General features: G+C 42.4%; 5 protein-coding genes across 6 annotated transcripts; 1 reads left to right on the top strand and 4 right to left on the bottom strand.

Moving 5' to 3' along the window:
• LOC117140010 (THO complex subunit 6) lies at positions 1-1,217 on the top strand. The gene is made up of 2 exons (XM_033302724.1): positions 1-190; positions 246-1,217. Exons 1-2 carry the CDS (start codon positions 78-80, stop codon positions 1,183-1,185), a joined length of 1,053 nt encoding a protein of 350 aa, XP_033158615.1. The 5' UTR covers positions 1-77; the 3' UTR covers positions 1,186-1,217.
• Positions 1,218-1,225: 8 nt separating this feature from the next.
• Positions 1,226-3,014, bottom strand: LOC117140007 (esterase P). 2 transcript variants are annotated; one of them, XM_033302722.1, is made up of 3 exons: positions 2,421-3,014; positions 1,566-2,300; positions 1,226-1,509 (listed from the first exon to the last, which is right to left on the bottom strand). In XM_033302722.1, the coding sequence occupies exons 1-3, from the start codon at positions 2,950-2,952 to the stop codon at positions 1,262-1,264; spliced, it is 1,515 nt and encodes a 504-aa protein (XP_033158613.1). In that variant the 5' UTR covers positions 2,953-3,014; the 3' UTR covers positions 1,226-1,261. The 2 variants fall into 2 exon arrangements, with proteins under 2 accessions (XP_033158613.1, XP_033158612.1); XM_033302721.1 differs by having other exon boundaries at positions 1,566-3,014.
• Positions 3,015-3,099: 85 nt separating this feature from the next.
• On the bottom strand, positions 3,100-4,872 carry LOC117140008 (esterase 6). The gene is made up of 2 exons (XM_033302723.1): positions 3,444-4,872; positions 3,100-3,393 (listed from the first exon to the last, which is right to left on the bottom strand). The coding sequence occupies exons 1-2, from the start codon at positions 4,822-4,824 to the stop codon at positions 3,146-3,148; spliced, it is 1,629 nt and encodes a 542-aa protein (XP_033158614.1). The 5' UTR covers positions 4,825-4,872; the 3' UTR covers positions 3,100-3,145.
• A 1,395-nt stretch (positions 4,873-6,267) lies between these two features.
• On the bottom strand, positions 6,268-7,718 carry LOC117141470 (inositol oxygenase). Its single transcript, XM_033304933.1, has 4 exons — positions 7,610-7,718; positions 7,370-7,544; positions 6,575-7,151; positions 6,268-6,513 (listed from the first exon to the last, which is right to left on the bottom strand). Exons 1-4 carry the CDS (start codon positions 7,625-7,627, stop codon positions 6,405-6,407), a joined length of 879 nt encoding a protein of 292 aa, XP_033160824.1. The 5' UTR covers positions 7,628-7,718; the 3' UTR covers positions 6,268-6,404.
• A 2,514-nt stretch (positions 7,719-10,232) lies between these two features.
• On the bottom strand, positions 10,233-13,756 carry LOC117141213 (carbonic anhydrase 2). The gene is made up of 4 exons (XM_033304571.1): positions 13,454-13,756; positions 11,413-11,885; positions 11,125-11,352; positions 10,233-11,067 (listed from the first exon to the last, which is right to left on the bottom strand). Exons 1-4 carry the CDS (start codon positions 13,509-13,511, stop codon positions 10,819-10,821), a joined length of 1,008 nt encoding a protein of 335 aa, XP_033160462.1. The 5' UTR covers positions 13,512-13,756; the 3' UTR covers positions 10,233-10,818.
• Between the last annotated feature and the right edge of the window lie 2,565 nt (positions 13,757-16,321).

The raw sequence follows: 16,321 nt of genomic DNA, 5'->3' as shown, positions 1-16,321 counted from the left end.
TCAGGAACGGTCACTCTACAGAGCCGGCGTAAACAAAACGATAAAATTTGGTTAAATTAATTAAATTAGCTAAAAATATGAAACAAAAGGATCTGAAACGGGCTTACAATAATGTCCTGGCACAGGCTATATCCGACTCTAATCAGTACCTATTTGCGGGCAATCTCTTTGGCGACATTTTCGTACTCAGGTGAGAATCCTTAATTTGGCGCAATTTCCTAAATAATTGTGTTTCTATTTTAAAGAATAAAAGAACTGGACAAGGGTTCCGAGGAGCCACCTGGCAAACTAAAGATCTTCCCGCAGGGCAGCGATGTGGACATCAATTACCTGGCCTTCCATCGCGATTTCCTGATAGTGGGTGCAGTGGGTCTTATTTACGGATTGAAATGGAACGAGGAGGAGGAATCCCTGGCCACCAAACGCTCCTGGGAAGTAAAGATACCCATTCAAGTGGATGCCGTCGAGGTGCCCGATGTGAACTCCATGTGGCTGGACTCGGAAAACAGCATCCTGTTCGCTGGCTGTGGCGACGGAGTGATCTACCAAGTGAGTTTGGAGGACGGACGCATTCAGCGCGAGTACCGCGGACACACAGACTACGTGCACAGTGTGGTGGGCAATGCCAAAGGACAGATCTTCTCTGGCGCCGAGGATGGCACTGTGCGAGTGTGGAGCACCAAGCAGCAGCAGCACACTTCAATGCTGGAGCCTTACAAGAACCCAAATCTGTTGCGTCCGGATTGGGGCAAATGGATAGGAGCTGTGGCTGTCAACGAGGATTGGCTGCTTTGCGGTGGTGGACCCAAAGCATCAATTTTCCACCTGCGTTCCCTGGAAAGCACATGTGTCTTTAACTTCCCCGGACGCGTGCATCTATGTGACTTTGTGGACGACTGTGTGTTAATCGGTGGCGAGCACAATCATGTGCAGTCCTACACCCTAAATGGAGTACTGCAAGCCAATATTCCCGTGGAGCACACTGCCTGCTACTCTGCTGTTTGGCAAACATCGCCCATTAAATTCATTTCCATTGCTGGTTTCAGCAACAAGTTGCACATCCTCAAGGATTTCCGCTTCCTGGACAGCAAGATTGATATGTATGGCAATGTAGAGGGCGAGGAAAACGACCTGGAGGAGGAAGACGAACTTATTGAAAAACCTCTGACAGTTGAGGCGGCATAAAGGTTTAATAAATTTGTTCTTTAATTACATTATTATACTGTTTACATTTTGTAAATCCTTTATATGCATTTATTCCTTAGGGAAATCGAGCATATTCCTCGTTCTTACAAGCGTTTCGTGAAATACGCAGCACTTGATATTCTTTGCTGTTCACATTATTTCGGAAATTACACCCTCCAAATGTCAATGTTCCCTTGTCGTTGAGTGCGAAATCCTCCAGCATCCTTATAAACTTTTTTGAAATAACTTCTTCATCCGGACGAATGCCGGTTCGGAATGCAGCTGTATTGAAAATCAAGAAAAAGTCATCTCCGTGGACAGTACCTTTAATAATAAGAAAGCTAGAGCGTTAAGTATTTGAAACGCAAGTGTGTACCCACCAAAATTTACGTCCGTGCGATTGGATAGCAATTGACCCACTCCGGAATCGGTAGGATTATCGTAGACAAAGGAATAAACCGGACTTTTGCCATACTTTCGGTGAAGATCTATTGCACGTGGCACGCTATTCTTGAAAAGAACATCAGTGAACATTCGCTGCACGTCCCAATAACTTTCCACACTGAATCGCCGTTCTGCTAGATACTGCTGCCTGAGATCAAATGAATGATCATCCATATCCTTAATGGTTTTCTTGGAGTCGCGATAGAAAAGCAAGTATGGAGCCCATTCAAACCATCGATCATTGAGTAGGTCAATCCAACTCTCGCCAGTTATTTTGTTTCTTTCCAACAGCTGGGCAGCGTTGTATCCCCCATCCTCAGTGGTGTACGTCACAGCCCAAGGGACTTGGGCAAACTTTCCGCTCTTAATCAACTCTCTTGGTTCCTGGGTAAGAAAGGCGTCTGGTGCATCTGACGGCTCCACAACAGGTCCAAAAGCACTGAAGGGCACGTAGGAAAACACAAGGAAGCTTCGGACAGCAGAGACTATATCGCTAGCCGGCTTAGACTTCAAGCAGTCCTTGAGTTCTGCGGAGATATTTGTGTGTCCACAACCGACTAGCCGACCCAGTTCAAATGCACGTCGTCGTCCACCCTGCTGTATGATCCAAGGATCCAGAGCATTGCCGCTCACCGAAATCGCTCCTTTGGCCAGCTGTCTGAAATCCTCATGCAACAGCTGTAAGTGAGCCGAAGCACCACCAGCAGAGTGACCAATGAGCACTATATTATCTGGCATTCCACCAAAGTGAGCAATGTTCTTCTTGATCCATTGTAGAGCCAGACGTTGATCCTTTAGACCATAGTTTCCAGGCAAGTCCCTATCACCGGCACTTGCAAAACCCAGTGGTCCAATACGATAGCTTATTTTCACCACAAGCAATGTTCCCTCACGCATAATGTAGTCGTGTCCATATATGGATCCACTACCGAACATGAAAGCACCTCCATGCAGGAGGACTACGACAGGATAGCTGCTCCGACTGGGTTTCTTTGGCTTATAGATGCTTACCGTTAAGCAATCCTCATCACCCATCAGCTTATTGTTTTCGTTTCTAAACTGATTCCACTGCAAGCACGCAACTGGAGACTGCGTGGCATTGAAAACGTCAGTCCAATGATGACTATACGGCTGAGGTGCTTCAAAACGGAGGGCACCAGTTGGAGGCTCGGCATAGGGAATCGACTCGTAGCTGTAATACAGTCCATTATCTTTGCCACGGATTTTTCCATTTGTAATCTCAACAATCAATGGATCTGCTTCAGATTCTGCGGCTGCTATCCACAGCAAAGTCAGGCACAACAGCCCTGTGAGTATACACATGATCTGGAACTCCACAAAGTACTAATCAAACTGCGGATAAACAAACGTTTATTGTTCTTTATAAAGAAACAACAAAAACAAAAATAAAATGCGACAAACGCGTTTTGTATATATGATATTTCAAGCCAGTTGGGAATAAGCAAATAATTAAAAATTACACAGAACGAAAAATATTTGATTTTATTCATGTAACTTATGGAAATTCCACATGCTGCCTATTCTGGCATCCATCAATATAAATAGCTAATAATTGGAATTTCTCACTACCTACGTTATTTTTGAAAGCGCATTCACCATATTTTAGAACGCCATTATCACTCGAAGCAAAATCTGCCAGCATATTGATAAAATTTCTCGAAATTATCTCCTCATCTGGACGCATTTCCACTTCTCTAACGAAATTTTCGAATATCAAAAAGTAGTCGTCACCATGCACAGTTCCTATAAAATTAATGGTTAATTAAGTTCATTAATAAGTACGATTTCCTTACCAAAATCATAATCGGTTCGGTTGGCCAGGACCTGTGCGATTCCTTTTTCGGCCGGATTGTCATAGACATACGCGTAGGCAGGACTTTTTCCATATTTGCGATGAAGATCCAATGATTCCTGCGTGCTATTTTTGAAGAGAATATCCGTGAACAGCCGCTGCAATTCTGAATAGCTTTCGATGTCAAATTTCTGATTGCCTAAATAGTCCTCCTTAATCTTCCGCGAGTAGTCGTCCATATCCTTCTTGGTCTTCGTGTCCCGGTAGAATAGGAAATATGGTGCCAACTCAAGCCAACGATCGTTCAGATCATCGATAGCTATTCCAGATTTCCGTTCCTTTAAAAGCAGGGCGGCATTGTAGCCACCATCCTCTGTGACGTAGGAAACAGCCCAGGGAACCTGTCCGAACTTTCCGCTCTTAATGACCTCCCTGGGATCCTGGGTGAGAAAGGCGTCTGGAGCATCCGATGGCTCCAGCACAGGACTAAATGGAGCAAAGGGCACGTAGGAAAATATGAGGAATTTACGGACGGCGGTGACTAATTCACTGGCTGGCTTGGACTTAAGGCATTTCTTCAGGCTGGCCGAGTCTTCAGACGATTCACATCCCACGTTGCGTCCCAGTTCAAAGGCTCGTCCTCTTGCGCCCTTCTGGACAACCCATGGATCCAGAGCATTTCCGCTAAACGAGAATGCCGCCTTGGCCAGCTGGCCGAAATCCTCACGAAGCATCTGCAGATGGACCGAAGCTCCTCCAGCGGAGTGACCAATCAACAGTATGTTCTCCGGTTCTCCACCAAAACTGGCTATATTCTGCTTAATCCATTTGAGAGCCAGCCGTTGGTCTTTCAGTCCATAGTTTCCGGGCAGATCCCTATCGCCGGTGCTCGCAAAACCCAATGGCCCCAGGCGATAGCTTATCTTCACCAGTATGAATTTACCCTCACGCATCACGTTCTCGTGTCCATTTTGCCATGCTGCACCGAACATGAAGGCGCCTCCATGAATGTGGGCCACCACCGGAAAGCTACTCCTCTTGCTATTCTTCGGCTTGTAGATGCTGACGGTCAGGCAATCCTCCTCTCCCACCAATTTGTTGGCCCCAGGCGTGAACTGATCCCACTGAAGGCACGCCACCGGCGTTTTGGTGGCCTCGAAGATATCCGACCACTTTTGTTTGTACGGCTCTGGAGCCTCGAATCGTAGATCGCCAATGGGCGGTTCGGCGTAGGGAATCGATTCGTAGCTGTAGTAGCTTCCATTATCGCGACCACGTAGCTTGCCCTGGGGCAGCTGCACCAACAGAGGGTCATCCGGATCACTCGCGTTCGAGCCGAGCCAAAGGCAGCTCAGCACAATGATAAGTCCCACGTAGTTCATGTTGCTCCTCACTCCGGCGAATTCAGACCGCAACTATCTTGGGATGCGGCAATTGCGGCCCCTTTTATTCCATCGATCGGCTTATCGCCACCCGGCCACCTGAACAACCAGTCAACCAGTCTCAATTGAGATCTGGGCACGCCATGAGATTAGTTTTCTAATGCCCGGCTTGGAAATGGGAGTAACTCTAGTGTGAACATCCAGTTGATAGGCGTGTACGAATTAAAACGATAGCCGTATACAAATTAGGTTTGTTACTTTACGCTTAAAATATTTGACTGGGCTTAATATAGATTTTCGACATGCATCCCAAGCAGTTGCCAATCCCACTTCAGGTTAGACTTTTATTGCACAATCGCTACGAGTCAACTTGATTAATTACTTTATGTGCATGCAATTTTGTTTGAATGTTTATACAGATGAATTTGATACTGCACTTTAAAACGAAACCATTTAATAATTGAGTAGGCTTTTTGATTATAGATAAACACGTTAATTAGTAAGATTTAAGGTTCGCAATAAATATGTACTTATTCCGCTTTCAGAACATGTGTCCTAAGTTTAAATGTATGTTTTTTGAATAACAATTAGCCCATTTAAAAAATTCTAATTCGAATTACCAAAACGTGTATCGAAATAAAATGGTGGAAGGTATGCACTTGCGGGTGCACGCTTTTGAATCCGGCTGTAGTTCGTCGGAGGTGGGGGGCGGTGGTCTTGCCTGTACAGCTACACCGTTTCCGCTACAAACATTATTAAAAAAGATCAATCAATTGAGCGTGCTCGCGACAAAATAGAATTAAATATATAAATTCAGGAAAGGATAGTTCTAGTGAAAAAGGGGGTATGGGTGAAAATTTATTGCTAGTAAAAGACTGGTGTAATTGTGTTCGCTAAATGCCCTACTGTACCTATAATCACTTTCCATTAGAGCATGACCGTATAAACATCATTATTTCAATTTTTAGATATTTATTTTCTTTCCTGTTTTCGTAGGTAATAATTAATAACAAGGTTTATAAGAACTACAAATAAGTACATAGTGAATTGAACATTTGTTTCAGTGTAAGGTATTAGTTATATGTTTGTGTAAGTTTTAGGAAAGGGAAAATCATTAAAATTCGGTCTAAGTAGATATATATTTATTGCATTGTAAACAAGCTTTCAAGGCATATTTTCGAAGTGCTCCGAACTGCCGCTAGGTGGAGCATTGGAGGTGTAGAAGTGAACTCCTAATTCATCAAGAAACACCCCTGAGTTTTCCACGCGAGGAAGGTATGGTTTAATCAGAAGCACTATTAGAATAATTTTCGATTTTGTTACTACCAGTACTAACTCCAATTCTTAGTACTTCAAAAAGTTCCCTGCCAAAAAGTATGCAGTCCTTTTCGAAAACTCATTTTTTTGAATTCGTTAAAAAAAGCAAGAGAAGTGTTTTGTTTTTCACGTTATTTGGGGATATTTATGGTGATATACATATATGGCGCATATACATTATATTATATTACAGATATAAATGTTGTCTTATATATAAAGTAAAATCATTCAGAAAGCTAAAAATGACTTGAACATAAGTACGCTTAGAATTCCAAGACTCCGGGTAAGTATTTGTCGATCAAGGTCTGGTAGTATGGCCACAAGGCTTCAATATCCGGAACCACCTCGCTCTTGGTGTACAAATCATAGCGACTGCAAGAAGGATTTGTTATGTAACTGGGTATATATGTATGAGTGTTTAAAATAAACTCACTTGAAGATCAGCACCCACTTCTTGGTCTCCGCATCCTGGGGAGCCTCAAGGTGCTTGTAGTCGCCGCCATTGTGCCAGGGATAAAACGAATGGAACCGAATGATGTTGCACGCCACATGGGGGAGCTTGGTCTTGTTGTGCTTCAGCACGGAATACATGTACTCATCGTGGCCCCAGGACATCAGCAGGTTGTCCACTCCGCAGTTGGGCTGATAGATGCCCAGTTCGGTGTTGTAGGCGGGATTATCCCCATCGGGATTTCCCTCAAAGCTCTCGTCCCGGTACACAATGCTATCGCCCCAACGGCAGCCCACGGCGAAGGTGTCGCCCACCACCGCCCACTGAGGCTCGCCGTAGAAGGCCATGATCTTGCCCAGATCGTGGATGAGCGCCGTGAGATGCAGCCAGTCGTGCTCCGGAAATTCGGCACGTGCCCGCTCAGCGGCCTGGAATGCGTGGATGATGTTGGGCAGATCCAGGTCGGGATCCGATTCGTCCACCAGATCGTTCAGCTTCTCCAAAGCTTCGCGCACAGTCATCTTAATCGTGTTGAACTTCAGCCAGTGCTCACGACGACCTAATAAGATTGAGTTTTTACAAAAATGGATTTCCAATTAAAAATAACATTTCATTGTTCACAACAAATTTAGAGCCTTGACTAATCTAATCACTTTTTTTTCTATTTTCACACTTATTCACTAATTAAAAAAAGTCATTTAACGAATTTTATAGGATCAATCCTTCTTGAAACGATCTTTATAATAGACTATATAATTTACACTGTTTCTAACTCACCCTTGACGAAATCCACAGTCTGGTTCAGATGCATCTGACGATAAGTCTGGCGTACGCGTTCCTTTAGAGGATCGGTGGTGTCCACACTGTAGTCCCGGAATTTGGAGGGATTCTTGTCCGCGAATGTGGGCTCTGGGCGCATCAGCTCCGAAGGATCCAAGAGGTGGACATGGTTCTATGGATTAAATTCACAAACGTATAAGCCACGGCAAAACACTTGTCGATCCCGAATATCGTTACCTCCGCAAGGATTCTCATTTTGAAGATTTACTTGGAACTTGGAAATTGAAAAATATTTTCGGGTAGTAACCGCGCACTTGAGCGAAGCAAACACTTATGAATCGCTGGACGCAGAGATCGCCGACTTTTATAGTCCGCCGACCATCGGAAATTCACAATCGCATTCCATATAGTACACTCTCTTCTATTCTAAGTGTACTCGAAAATGATTTATAGTATGTTTCATATTTTTCAAAACACGGGAAGCGGCGCAAGCGATTCCTCTCCCAATCACTATCAATTTTAGGTCGGAAACCGGGCTCAAATGATCTAACTACCATATAACACTTGGATTTTATTGCCCCTTATCAGGAGCCTGGGACGCCTACACGACGGCGAACCAACTTATCTGGAGCTGCATTACATTTTTTTTCTCCATCAATTCATGAAACTGGAAGCTGCACTTGACTGATAACATCGAAAGGGTGGCTATGAAAAAGTACCACAATGAATCTGCTCCACATCCTACATCTGGATCAAGTGCAAGGCCACGGCATTGAGTTACGAGTCTGATTGTAAAGGTCGTTGCACGAGGACCCATGAAATGCAGTGTGGGAAATGATAAGAATATTAGCGGGGAATAAATAAAAAATCATAATAATTAATATTAAATAAGGTTTCCATCCACTTAAATGAAAGTGAGACTCTAGAATTTGGTTCAAGGGATCCATTAGACTAATTAGTTAGATAAGTTGTTCTAGGAAAAATTTGTAGTCAGGGGAATAGAATTCGTATTAACTATACGTAATGTTTTCCTTGCCCCTTTTTGGTACAGCTGTTTTGAATATGACTTTTGAGGATGCTTGAAGTTCAAGCAATCTCGCTTGCCACCCTGGATCAAAAGTCTCGGGGCTTAAGACCCACAAAAAAATTCCTACCATAGAATGTGGTCTCTAACCTTGAACAACCGTCAGGAAGGCGGACTAATCCATAGCCAAAAGCCAACGCTCCACATCCAGCGATCATTCGAACGTCTAAAAGTAGCAACAAGTCCCCGCAATCTGGGTACACAGTCATCAAGCTGAAGCTTAATGTGCCATCAAGGGGGGGATTGCCTAAAGAAAAGTTATCAGTCGTCTACATGACGTCGATGCGATCCCATCCGATCTGATCCGATCCGGGCTCACACACGCCTCAAGTGCGAACTACAAGCTGAGATTTCACACTGCCCACGAAGGGGCGGACTGATCACGACTAAACTTAGACGGGGATGGGGATGGGGATGGAGGATGGGGATGGGGATGGGTATGGTGTTCCATATTGATCTGGGCCGGAGGGGCTTGTTCCAAGTTTCCCGAGGCGCAGTATCGCCGTTCGTCACCATCAAAGGTCAGTTTGTAACGATCGCTGTCAATAAACCTTATCACCTATTAGGGGAGCGTTTCATTTCGCCCAGAAATATGTATGTTGTACATCGGGGAAGCTGGGCGGCAATGGAAAAGTTTCATAATATTTTTATTTTACGCCAATGCTGGTGTCATCAATTGAGTAAAAACGTGCCGGCGAATGCAGTCACGGGCGGAGAGAGTTGAAAGTCAATAAATATTATTTATTGTATTGCTATTTTTGCATCGCATCTAGATAGAACTGCATTGTAGCCAAGTTCTTATACCCATTACACGTAGAGTGAAAGGGTATGCTAGATTTGTTGGCATGTTTGTAACGATTTAATAAAAGCGTTTCTGACTCTATAATAAAGTAAATATATTCTCTTGATCAGGATCCATCTATTATTTTTCATGCCAATTTCCATCGTTATGCCACTAACTAGGTATCTGATAGTCGAGAAACTCTGCTATTGTACTCTCTCTTGTTTTTAATTGAAACCTAATTTCACTTATATCAGGCAGATCGATCACATTCAATAACAACCATGATAAGCTCATTAAAAACCCACAAATAATTCTATAATTAGGCAGGGATCATACGTAAAGTTCGCAGGTTCAAAAGGACAAGGCTATTTGGCATCAAATGGACCCGAATGACAAACAATCCGTTTTAAAGAGTATAGAGCCCGCTGCCTACAAGATTCCGTTTTTTTCCACTATCTAATGGTTTATAATGTAGTTTACTTTAGGAAGGCCCCACAGTATTACTATGGAATCCAGTAATTTTGAATAAATCATTTCTACTTTCGCCAGACGAACTCTTCGACTTGAATACAAAAGTTGATATTTCGCTGATAGATTTCTGCACATGCTTGCAATAATTCATTAGTCTTCGGCTGACAGGTGGGGTCAATAGGTCATCAGCCGGCACAAGACTCTCGCAGACTGATATGATTATTATGAATAATGCGACAATTAAATCAAATACACAAGTAATCAAACCAAACTTGCTTTGTAAAGAAGTCCGTGAAAGCAGGACTTTGTCTAAAAATATTTGGTAAATTTTTAAGGGTGAAATATATTCCTAAGCCTGGCCAAAAAGTATACTTCAATTATTTCCCGACTTAAACATATTAAATAATTATTGTATTTGCTTGTATAAATACAAAGTATTTATCGCCCATTGCCAAAAGAGTTCACTCATTTTAAAACAACGCTTTAATGAGATGTTGAATATTCCACAAGGCAAGCAGAAATGATTTAAACAATAAAATTTATTACGGTTTTATGTTTACAAAACTTAAATCTAAGGTACACGAATAAAAAGCTCTGCTTGTGCCAAGCATTTAAAATCACAATGTGCAATAGCGAGGACGACCAGGGGGTTCCCTCCCCTCGCACTGGCGGGCCTCTTTGGACGGATGGGGGAATACGGGGATACGGATACGGATACTGGTACGGGAGCGGGAACGGGTACGGATACGGATACGGGGTACGATTCGGTTGACAGTCGCTGTGCGAGGTGCTGCATAATTGATGAGTAAGGGTTCCGTGCCAGCCGAAGCTCCGCCCACTTGGGGTTTAATAATTTCGCCCACCGTCCGCCTGTTTGTTTGCCCATATACCATATATATATAAATATATGTGTGTGTGTGGGTATGAATGGATGTCCTGACGGCACTTGAGTCCTTGCCGAAGGAAATTACCGGGACTCGTGTTTGAACAACAAACAGCGACGGCGAACAAGAGCGGAAAATGTAAATTACAGCGCTTAATTGGGCGCCTAAGCGCCAGGTAGGCATTTAACGATTTAACCTTCGATTTACCACCGCACAACTCTAATTAAAAACCCCGGAAAATGAAGGTCCTTGACAATGCAGCGAGGACAACGAGGGACAACAGCACTGCTGCGGCTTGTGCCCTCCACTTGCCAGCCGCATTTTCCGCATTGACTAGTGGAATCGAGCCCATGTTGTGAATCGGAATTTCTATGTAGTTCTTGTACAAGGTGCGATCGTTCAGCGGCTGGATGGGTCGGAAATTGTTCTTCAGATGATCATCATTGGCGGTCAGCAGACGGAAGGCATTCAACTGTGAGGTAGGAGTATATAGTATATAGCATTAAGGTTCATCAAAATATTTATTTACCTGCTTCTCCGTAATGTCAATGGGCGTTGTGAAGTCAATCCAGGTGACCTCCTCGCTGCAAGGTGGTGTGGTCAGAGAACCAGTGTAGCTAAAGTAGCTTTCCACGGACCTCGAGATGTACTCGCCCAGTGGCAGTGGATTGGTCATGTTAACGCTCTTGCCTTTGCGGTCAATCTGCGAGAGCAAGTTGGTGAAGCCCTCGTAGCCACCAGTTGATTTGTCGCCCACCTAATGGAATAGATTCCTATATTAGTATCTAGTTTCTTAAGCTCCCAACTCAGCACTCACCTCAAAGAAGAAGGCCATCACGGCGATGCCATGATCCTTGTCCAGGGCGCTGGCAAAGTCCGGATACTCTAGATTCCGCAATACCACGTGCAACTCGGCGGGATAGGCACGATTGTTGATCAAATCCTCACTGCCAATCGTATCGTTCTCGCCCCAGTGAAAGTGGAACTGCTCGAACTGGTAGCCCAGCGGAGTTTTCTCCGCCAAAGGACCACCGCGCACACTTGGGATCTCGTCCTCGTTGTAGCTCATCTTCACCAGCACCGTATGGCCATTGTTCGTCATTTGAAGATTGTCGGGCACCACTTTGAAATTGAAGAACTCCAGCCTGGGAAACTTCTTCTCCACGGCGCTGACCTGGTCGATGTTTATGGGACTCTGGTGCTTTCCACTGCAGCGTGCGTAATCCTCGCTCCAGTGCTCGGGTCCATGTCTGCCCTCGTAGCCAAAATCTTGGGCCAAGACCAAAGAAGCTGAAAAATTATACAATTTACTGATTTAAATGGCAAATTCATCTCCTCGCAAGTGCGTCAAAATATAGATGTTAAGTTCTTCAATGGGGACAAACAAACAGAGACAGTTAATCGAGCCAGCCAGGTGCTAATTAAATGATAATGTCGGTGACATTTCGTGACATCGAGTGGGTGTGTAATCAGCGATACCTGTTTAAGCAATCTATCAGCTATTTTTGGTCACAGCGAAAGCTATAAATATGCGATTTGTGTGTCCTATACATTTTGCACACTTTTTATTCGTTGACAAGCAGTTCAGACAGTTCTAAAATCTAGACAGCCCTAATTGGCCATTCAATTAGCATTAATCGGTTAACAATTAAGCGTGTAAAGTTTATTTCAGTTTGCCTAGAGAAGGGCGCAGCAGTCAATTGTAAATAAAATCTTTAATTTGCTGCATTTTTCATACAATAACCCAACGATTATTGGCCAATTTGTGGGCCACCGAAAATGATAGCAAATTTAGCAGAACGAACACCTATCCCAAATTATCTCTCATTAACAAGTTGCCTAATTTTTGCCAAATTTAAGTTAAATACGATACAAATTCTATTAGCAGCGCGTTTAGTATAGTATTCCCAACTAAGCTCACACCGTTGTTAGGCAAAGTGAATCTTAATAGGATAATTAAAAAAAAAATACACAAAAAAACAAACAAAAAGTTCCCTTTTATTAGACATTCTGATTGCCTAACGACATGGGTATCATGTGGTCTGTTCATGTCTCATTCTGGTCTGATCATCGTGGACACAATGGTGACGAATGGTCAAGACACCCGAATGGCAGGTGGAAGGTTGAAGATCAATCACGTGATCAGCTCGTAGTAAGCTATAAATAACTATACAATCCCCATTGCAGAACTACTCTGGATCTTGATCTATATCTATATAGTACCATCATAAAAGCTTCATACTGTGATTTAATAAAAATTTTTGTACAGATTTATAACCAAGATAATCGAGTTGCTTTGTAATGATGATGATGATCACTAGTATAACTTGTAGGTAGTAGTATAACCTAATATAACTAGTATATCCATCTAAGTAGATGGTTTTTATTTATATGTATCTGAACAAAATATTTGTAACTATTTAAAACGAAACTATACTTCTTTAGGTACTATTAAATGTTTATCCTTAATCCTTAATATTTTTTCTTTTTTATTTTAAACCAACATGTTACTATGATACATATCTTAACATAAATGTAGCTGGTTTTCTCTGGAGGTTAAGTTGAAGAAATAAAACAAAAACCCTCCACTTAAAACGGCGCTTGATAAAACGGCAAATAAGAGCGTTTTAATTTCCTTGTAGTGCAACAAAGTCCTGGACAATTGTTTAAATATTTGCTGCACTTAGCTGAGTAAACACTTTGCCGCAAGAGATGATAGCACACAAAGAGCCTAATTGCAATCCCCGTATCTTGATTAACGCACTTTTGTCAACAGTTACACATTATCGGGTTACACCTTTGTAATGTAATGTATGTATGTATGTAAATAAAACTATATAGCGTATAGTTTAGCTCACCACAAATCAAGATCGGAGCAATGACAATTGCGAACGGGGTGTTGTGACACCTCCTCATGGTTTCACTTTGCCGCGGACTCACTTTTCACGCGGAACACACTTGCCCTTATCGGGAATTACTGGGCACTGTCACCAGTCGCGACTAATTTACGAACTGTATAACTATTTGCGGCACTGGGGCACACAAATCTAGTGGCTTTCGAACGGTTTTTAGCTTTTCCGGCCAAATGACAGCGGAGTCACTGTCTTACTATCCGTGCTCACCCGCCGAACGCGGTCACACAACTGCGGTTAGGGAATCGGCGACACCGCAACTTATATAGCCTCGTCGAGGGTTTGTGGTGCTTCTGTGTTATTTTCCGTTTTTTTTTCACTTTTTTTTTTTTTTATGTATATTTTCGTAGCTGCCAATCGAGTTGGAGCCCAGTGGTTGGCGGAACTTTCCTATCCACTCGAGAGCTGGAGAAGCGACCTATTTGGGCGCCAAGCCAAGCCGAGGGAAACCAAGCCACCAAAACGCCAGCCACATTCCGGTGTCGATGGGAATTTAAAAGGTTAACCATCCGGATGACTTTAGGTTGCCCTAACCTTGCCATTGAATCGCGGCATTTGGGTTACTTTGACTTACTTGTGAAAATATTCCACTCAACTGGATTCTTCGATGGGTGGTATTGTTTTGAGTGAAATCCCAATGGAGAAATCCCCCAGTAATGAGTTTTTACTATCCAAGTCTTACAATAACAAACTGTTTATGGGCTACACTGTTTAATTAACAGTACGGCAATTAATAGTGCCCCTTAAGTGCTTCACTTTAACTATAAAGTTTTTTTTTAGCGCTATAAAATAATAGAAGCGCTATTACTGGCATTAAACAAATTATGGGGTACTAAACTATTAAACTGTTTAATAAAATAATTTATTCGTATAGCTTAGAGTAAAGTATAATCATATTTTATGGGGATTTTTAAGTTTCTGTTCCTAGCGAGTCACCCTTGGGTGTACTTCTACACTATCGCCGTAAGCTTTTGAAGTTTCCGTTAGTTTAGTTCAACCTTATGTCATAGTGTCTCTTTGATAGCTTCTATATGCCGGGCAATCTAAGGTATCACAGGGTATGCCCGATTCGAGGGCCAAAAAAGAAACCGGCGATTAATTTATAGCCGAATGACTAATGGTGTGCGTGCCGGACTTAACTGTTGATGAGTAACCGCCGAATTAGATGACTGCGATAAAGATGGTAATCCATGGCGGGGAAGACCGAAAGACGCGACTGGAAAGTCAATTTTCGATTGTTCGAGTCGAGTCGAAAACACTCGAAAAGAGGAGAGTTAGGTCTTGACTTGAGGGGGTTACCAAACCCGAAAACCTCGGGCTCCAATTGATCGACAGTTCAGAGTATTGTTCAAACATACATACATACATATTTATGTACGAATGTACGGTGAAATTGTGGGGGCTTATCTCCATATCTGTGCGATACTCAGGCTGATTGCTTTGCTGTTTATCTTTGCATCACATGTCGCAAATGCACCGTGCACATTAAATGGCATTACTATTGCATGCTAATCGCATTGTGCAGCCTGTTTGTTTTCCACTTGCCACAATGTAACCATTTCCCCCGACATCGATAGCCATGGCTTTTCCATCGAATCCCTCAAACGAATCAATAGTTGTGACCACTGCCTTTAAAACTGGCAAACAGATTAACGCAACGCCATTACATTAATTTGGGGTCGGAAAACAAACGGAGTGGGATATTTCCGGTTTTCGAGCTGTTGATAGGTTGTCTAAACGCGCACATATCTCGGCTAATTCAGTGGGCTAACCAGCCTAGTCAATCAGATTTAACAGTCATAGTTGATCTGAACAAAGCAATGCTTTATATGTCTTCGATGTTAACCATATTCATATATTATTTGCGTCATTTCATTTAACTTGTCTCTAGTGAAAACTTCAAAGGGAACTTTGTTTAAACAATTAGTTGTGTTATGGCAAAATAGTAGGGATTTAATTGCAGGCAAAAAAGTGTAATACAATCAAGAATTGCAAGTTAATTAATGCATTGCAAGCGAATAGATCAATAAAAAATAAAACAATTAATTAAACAAGTAGCAAGCAGATAATCCAACAGAATATTAATACGCACAGAGTATGGTTGCTGCTTATTTTCTACACTTTTTTGGGTAACTTTTTTAGGCCAGTTATGAACTGACTCATCCCGCAAAGTTCGGCTTTGGCAATGGAAATTTTTCACCTGAACTTGGGCTGTTAAGCACTTTGCATTGTCGTTCATCTGGGCAAAACGAGGGTTAAAAAAATCAGGTAAGGCGTGTATTAAAACGACCTCCGTGATTTATTTATATGTGCATAAATGTATGTATGTACATAAATGTCTGTTTCCACAAGCAGCTAAAATCAGTCTAAAATCTGGAAAAACTTGCGCATAGAACACTTACACTTATGCATGTCCCATGTTTATAATAGACTCTTTTGTATTCCCATTTTTTGTACAAGTCACTATTTACTCTGCTCGGTTATTTTTTTTTATTATTATTAAAGAGAAAGAGTAAGTGCTTTTTTTTTAGCTTTGAAATGCAGGCTATGAAAAATATATGTTTGTACGTATATTTTTTATTTGTGAGTACTAACAGCCGGCGGCGAATGCGTAAATGTCGTATAATTTAGTGCCACAAAGCAAAACTTTTAATATCTAAACCGGAAAGTCAGCCGGCAAAAGTTCAGTGGTGTGCACATGCTCTATGTATGAGGAAATGTCTGCGACAAAAGGCGTTTTTGTTTAACTCCCTTTGGACGAATGTCACAAATGGTATCTTATTTTTTAAGGGGTCATAGTCGTAAAAGAAGAAT

Source organism: Drosophila mauritiana, chromosome 3L, assembly GCF_004382145.1.
Source record: "Drosophila mauritiana strain mau12 chromosome 3L, ASM438214v1, whole genome shotgun sequence".
In the NCBI taxonomy this organism is placed as follows: Eukaryota; Metazoa; Arthropoda; class Insecta; order Diptera; family Drosophilidae; genus Drosophila; species Drosophila mauritiana.
Note: the sequence above shows the minus strand (reverse complement) of the source record. Positions and strands in the feature narration are given on the sequence as shown.

Excerpts from the sequence above, each read along its gene's own strand:
- LOC117140010 (XM_033302724.1), top strand. The coding sequence starts at position 78 with ATGAAACAAAAGGATCTGAAACGGGCTTACAATAATGTCCTGGCACAG. Across the intron at positions 191-245 it reads GGCGACATTTTCGTACTCAG|AATAAAAGAACTGGACAAGG; the intron begins GTGAGAATCCTT and ends TCTATTTTAAAG.
- LOC117140007 (XM_033302721.1), bottom strand. The coding sequence starts at position 2,952 with ATGTGTATACTCACAGGGCTGTTGTGCCTGACTTTGCTGTGGATAGCA. Across the intron at positions 1,510-1,565 it reads TCGCACGGACGTAAATTTTG|GTACTGTCCACGGAGATGAC; the intron begins GTGGGTACACAC and ends TTATTATTAAAG.
- LOC117140008 (XM_033302723.1), bottom strand. The coding sequence starts at position 4,824 with ATGAACTACGTGGGACTTATCATTGTGCTGAGCTGCCTTTGGCTCGGC. Across the intron at positions 3,394-3,443 it reads CCGAACCGATTATGATTTTG|GAACTGTGCATGGTGACGAC; the intron begins GTAAGGAAATCG and ends TTAATTTTATAG.
- LOC117141470 (XM_033304933.1), bottom strand. Across the intron at positions 7,152-7,369 it reads GACTGTGGATTTCGTCAAGG|GTCGTCGTGAGCACTGGCTG; the intron begins GTGAGTTAGAAA and ends CAATCTTATTAG. Across the intron at positions 6,514-6,574 it reads AAGTGGGTGCTGATCTTCAA|TCGCTATGATTTGTACACCA; the intron begins GTGAGTTTATTT and ends TCCTTCTTGCAG.
- LOC117141213 (XM_033304571.1), bottom strand. The coding sequence starts at position 13,511 with ATGAGGAGGTGTCACAACACCCCGTTCGCAATTGTCATTGCTCCGATC. Across the intron at positions 11,886-13,453 it reads TGCTCCGATCTTGATTTGTG|CTTCTTTGGTCTTGGCCCAA; the intron begins GTGAGCTAAACT and ends ATAATTTTTCAG. Across the intron at positions 11,068-11,124 it reads TTGACATTACGGAGAAGCAG|TTGAATGCCTTCCGTCTGCT; the intron begins GTAAATAAATAT and ends CCTACCTCACAG.